General features: G+C 39.7%; 1 protein-coding gene across 1 annotated transcript in view; it reads left to right on the top strand.

The window, feature by feature from the left end:
- The window catches only part of LOC107703200 (alpha-N-acetylgalactosaminide alpha-2,6-sialyltransferase 3-like), a 47,074-nt gene extending 42,308 nt beyond the window's left edge, over nucleotides 1-4,766 (top strand). Inside the window, exons 3-4 of the mRNA XM_016505757.1 lie at nucleotides 836-943; nucleotides 4,100-4,766. Coding sequence (XP_016361243.1) covers nucleotides 836-943; nucleotides 4,100-4,289 — 298 coding nt within the window. The 3' untranslated portion in view covers nucleotides 4,290-4,766. The remainder of the gene's footprint in view (nucleotides 1-835; nucleotides 944-4,099) is intronic.
- Nucleotides 4,767-5,895: the final 1,129 nt, after the last annotated feature.

Here is a 5,895-nt window from a genome sequence, read left to right as displayed (position 1 = left end):
TTTGGCGGAAGTGACGAACTGCAAGCTTTGAATGCTTATATCTTCTAAATGTGAATTTTGTCACTGTTTTGGAGCACACTGCCTTATAGATAACCTTAAGACTAACATATTGATACTAACTACATTTTTTAATTTTGATTTCATGGGGATTTCAAGAGGTGTTTCAAGGGGTCTTGTGTTCAGCTGAACAATGTCTCCGAAACTGTATGAATGGCAATTTAATGCTGCACAGAGCAGAGGAGGGTTGATGGCTGGGAATTAATGCTTGTACTTTGAAAGCAGGTCTGCTCTTTCTGATGAAACCGGTGTTCTTTACAAAGCGCCTGGGAAATTGATTTTTCCACGGGTGCCAATATCTTCTCTAAATGGCCACGTGCTCTAATATGTCTTAATGATTGACCACTTTCATGAGCCGTGTGGGGGAGAGTTTCACGGGCTCAAGTTGCAGGGAATATAAGCGTCAGGACTGTGTGATGGAGGTACTGAGTCTGTGGAGGTGCTTTTATGCAAGTCAAGGGAGCACATGTGCACTTAAAGTGTGATGGGACTTTATTTACTTCAACTTATTTCAGATTTTGAGAATCAATTTCACACAAACTAATTATTTCTTACCTGTGAAGGGAGATGCTTCTGTTCTGTATACAGCAGCTTCTATGTTGTTAGTCCTGGTCACCCTTTCACCTATAGGGTTCACTCAATTTATGTTCTACACACAGGTGCTTCATTTTTCTTTTGAAAGAGATATCACAGCATTTTTGGGAGCTATATTGTAGATTATTTGAATATAGATCACTCAAATGCATGTTGAAATGACGTGATGATTTTATGTTGGCAGGATTCAGTCGGGGTCGTATCTCAGCACCGGTTGGTTCACACTCATTCTGGCCATGGACATGTGCAAGGAGATCCGAGTTTACGGCATGATCAATGACACATACTGCAAGTAAGACTGACATGCAATCTATCACTTGACAATGGGCTTTAAAGAAGCTTCACCTGTTTCCAGAGTGAAATAAGAGAGCAGAGATGATACAAGAGCAGAGCTGTGGGTTTCATTTAAACATTGGGGGAAGTGTCCACCCTGCCATAATACAGACATGCAAACATATCTTTGCTTCAGAATTCTTTACTAGTTATCATTTTAGATCATGCAATGTTGCGATATGTTTTATCATACTTTGAACCCGTCAAAAAAATATTTGTGCCTAATGTAAAATAACACAATTGCAGTATGATTTGCTGCATGATAAGAGTAGTGCTACATTCAGTTCCATTTAGTGATTCTTTCATATTCGGTTCATTAATTTGAAGGTATACTCAGTAGCTGCCTCATTTTAGAAATGTAACCATTACATTCCAAAGTAAGAAAGAAATTACAATGATTTATACCTCACATGGAATAACAGTTCGCTTTGCAATGATTACTTTTCTGAAATGAGACATCTTGGATGAAGCATGCAGCTAACAAATGTGAACTTCGGAGGGCACAACCTACGAAATGAGACACAAGGAGTAGTTTTTGACTGCATCCAAAATCGCATACTATATAGAATGTGAAGAACAGTATGTGAAAAGACTGGTATGTCTGGATTCACAGTATTCATAAAACAGTAGCTGAAAACATCCCAGATGACCTACTGCTTCTGGTTAGATGTTAAAGTGTGCATCTGATATGGAGAGATACGGATGATAACAAGAGGTAAAACAAGAACCAAGTGTATATTCATAATAAATATAATAACAGGTGTATAACATAATTAGTGTCCATGGCAACAAATGAAAGCGTGAACAAAGAAAACAGGAACATAACACAGGAAAACCAGTTAGAATATACTAAAGATCTAAAAACCAGCCACAGGAGAGGATTTGTGAATGACAGCAGCGGTCACTGTAGGTCACCATGGCTAATGCAGTATGTCCGGATTAAATTCATACTACATACATTCATGCTATATTGAATGTACTTTTTCAACAGTCATGAAGTAATTACTTGTTCAAACAAAGTACCTGCTCAAACTAAGTGTATGTGATTTCATTAGCAGTCTTTGTTTGCTGATGTTGCGCTGACCGACATGTAATATTGAACTAATACTGACACCTAGAGGTGTGGATGTAGCATCAAAAAACACAAAAGCAACCGTTTTCGGTTACCAGTCATTGTAGAAATACTCTACTGCCACGTAAGGCATAATCCACGGCTAAGTGTGCATTTAACGATTTTATACTACAGGGCTGTTGAATGCATGAATCTGATTGGTTGAAGGAATGTTCTATGGTGTGCACTTAATTTCGTATGGGTAAAGTAGTTCCAGGCAGGTCTTGACCACATAAAAAACTATAGAATACCCAAGATGTGTCACTCGTATAGTTTTGAATGGGTACAATGCAACTCTCAATATGGCTGCTCTATCGAAGGAAGCCCTGCCTTCTGAGTAAAAGAGCCAATCGCTAATCGGTAAAGTCATCGCGTCACTACAGCTGCCGTTAGAAGTCCCGGTTGCTATAGAAACAGTCAGCTTTCTGAGATGCACGCTTAGGACTGCGCATGCGCACAGGTTGGTCTAGCCTGAAAATAAGCTTTTTTTAACGCCATTTGAGCAAAAGAAACAACATTTATGAACATCTTCAGAAAGGCGCTCTGCGCTCTTAAGGAAATATTACCACTCCGCTCACGCTCCGCTCCGCTCACATGCTCTGATGCCAAGAGGTGTTTCAAAGATGGCCGCTGAGTTAAATTACTTGCCTTAAAGGGAGTTTGACCACATTACATTTCCATATCACTTCAGCACATGTCCATATCCATATGTTTTCAGTTATTTCAAAGGTCCTTACAGCCTAAAATATTTCCATAGGGTTGGCCTAAGTAGGGACCTGTAACCAGTCTTCTTTACTGTCCTCCACTGACCATGATCACTTGCTAGTGGTCATACTGGATGCATTAAAATAACTGTTAATTTGGTTAATTTACAAAGTTATTTTGTCTACGTTTTAACGCACAATCAGAATAAAATATTTAAATTATTAAAGAATAATTTAAGTGAAAGTATATTTTAATGGGGAGGTAAGCGACAAGCATTCAGCTGGTCATGTTTCTAGTAATTAGCTGATCATATTTGAAACACTCTTTTCAATAGTATTATTGTTTTATTTACTAGTATTTTGAGAAAAGTACAATTTCTTGTTTTACTTTAAAAATAATTTTCTAAAAAAAGTATTTTGGGCTCTTTAATCCTTACTGCAATATATTGTTACCAAAATTGCCAAAATAGTCCGACTGTTGTCTGGTTTTCTAACACACTGTTATGCATGTCTCCTGACACTGTGATTCTGTAGTTCACTGGCTGCATATAAACCCCTTTACCATGAATCTCACACTATGTTTCCATTTTAATGATAGTGTCCTTAACTACCTCACGCCCACTCTGATGCAGATAGACATAAGCATAGCACGCTTGTTATTAGTGTGTTTGTAAAGTAGCTATTATAGTCTGTTTTCCCAGCCATTTATTCATTTCGCTCTCCCTTTCAAAACAATGAGCAATTTTCATTTCACAGCAACTCCCAGACACCTGTAAAGACTGGCAAATGAGAAAACAGTGGCTACAACAAAGTTATTTTGATGAAAGGCAGTTCTTCTGGGAAGTTTCTATTTTAGGATAAGGTGCTGAGCTGTTGTTGCAATTGACCTCGCTGGATTTTTTGTAATTAAAATTCAACAGGTGCTACTGGGAGAGAAAAATTGAATCTATTTGTGAGGGGAAAAAAGTCCTTCTGAGCTATCATTTCTCCACAGAAATTCTCCTTATAGACTCAGAGCACTCAGTCTTTGAATAAAAAGTAGCAGTGGGTTAAAGCTTCAACAACATCAAAACTGCTACAGGCTTCCTGGTCTTTATTATGCACAATTCATCAGTGCATCACAGAGAAAAACATCCTCGTTTTTCATTTTCCAATGTTTTTTCGGTTTCACTCAGAAATACGTGATGCAGAAATAAAATAGATTGTAAATGCCTTTTAAAATATCCTGAAAATGACACTTTATAGTATGATTTATAGAGATGGAATAACAAAGTTACATTTATTTATTTTTACATTTTAGATCAGAAGGCTACAGGAAGGTGCCGTACCACTACTATGAAGCAGGAAGTCGTGACGAATGTGCCGAATACCTACTGCACGAGAGCGCCCCTTACGGCGGGCACCGGTTCATCACGGAGAAGGCTGTTTTTGCAAAGTGGACTAAGACGCACCCCATCAAGTTTTTCAGTCCAGAGTGGCAGCTGTTATGACCAAGACTCCCTTTCTTTCAGAATATCCCCTGATACTACAGCTCTGTTGGCTCGTTCCTCCTGCATCGTAAAGTAATGCTCACAAAATGTGCCACGCAATGGCTAAACAAATCATTCCAATTGCGATTTCAAATAGCAGTTGTCTGAGTGAAGTAAGTCCCATCGTGACCATGAAGAGAGGTTTGGTTTCTAATGAACCTCGTGTTGATCCTGGTGTGATCAAATAGTGTATTTTGCATGTTCTCGTTTTATACTCATCTGGACAAGTAAGTACTGTATGTTTTTCAGAGCACACGTATTGCAAAAAAGATCTACAAAGAATGTCACATCCTTGCTTTAGCTTTCATCACCTCAAATGGGCTCAATTTAGGGCTGGCCGATATACCAAATTATCTATAAAGTTATACAGTGGGCATAGAAAAGAATCACCCCCCTTTAAAATAATCACATTTTGTTGCTTTGCAGACTGAAATGAAGACGGACACAGGTTTTGTTTTATCCAGCTGTATTTACTCAGTGCAACTTATGACATCCAAGTGAAAGATATAACTCCAACATGTCAGAAAAAAAAAACAAAAAAAAAAACAGAATCACTGAGTTGGAAAAATGATCACCCCCTTGTGTCAGTATTTTGTTGAACCACCTTTTGCTTTAATTACAGCCTTTAGACTGTTGGGATATGCCTCAACTAACTTTGCACATCTAGACTTTGCAATATTTGCCCACTCTTCTTTGCAGAACTGCTCAAGTTCAGTTAAATTTGATGGTCATTCCACAGATTTTCAATGGGGTTTAAGTCTGGGCTCTGACCAGGCCATGAAAGGACATTCAGCTTTTTCTCCTTAAACCACTGTGTGCTCAGTTTTACTGTGTGTTTGGCTCATTGTCATGTTGGAAGGTAAACCACCTTTTGACCACTTTCTGGCAGAGGGCAGCAGATTTTCCTCAAGAATTCAACTGTATTTTGCCCTATCCATTTTTCCTTCTATCCTGACAAGTGCTCCAGTCCCTGCTGCAGAGAAACACCCCATAACAGGAAATTTCCGCCTCCATGCTTTATTGTAGGGATGCTGTTATTTGGATGATGAGCTGTATTGGCTTTCCGCCAGACATTATCGTTTGGTGTTGAGGCCAAATAATTCAATTTTAGTCTCATCTGCCTCAGAATCTTCAAGGTGTGTTTTGGCAAAGCTCAGTCGTGACTGCATGTGGCCTGTCTTGAGGAGTGGCTTTTTTCTTGCAACCCTGGCATACAAGCCACTGTGACGAGAGGGGCGGGGCCGAGAGCCGTGGGAACGGAGCGAGGCCGGTGGAGTAAATGCTAATGCGCGACACCAGGAATGCTGTTGCTTGGATGGTGAGCTGTATTGGATTTCTGCCAGACATATTGTTTGGTGTTGAGGCTAAATAATTCAATTTTAGTCTCATCTGCCTCAGAATCTTCAAGGTGTGTTTTGGCAAAGCTCAGTCGTGACTGCATGTGGCCTGTCTTGAGGAGTGGCTTTTTTCTTGCAACCCTGGCATACAAGCCACTGTGACGAGAGGGGCGGGGCCGAGAGCCGTGGGAACGGAGCGAGGCCGGTGGAGTAAATGCTAATGCGCGACA

This window comes from Sinocyclocheilus anshuiensis, unplaced genomic scaffold (genome assembly GCF_001515605.1).
Source record: "Sinocyclocheilus anshuiensis isolate Anshui unplaced genomic scaffold, SAMN03320099.WGS_v1.1 scaffold542, whole genome shotgun sequence".
NCBI lineage: Eukaryota > Metazoa > Chordata > Actinopteri > Cypriniformes > Cyprinidae > Sinocyclocheilus > Sinocyclocheilus anshuiensis.
This window is presented reverse-complemented; position numbering and strand designations above follow the sequence as displayed.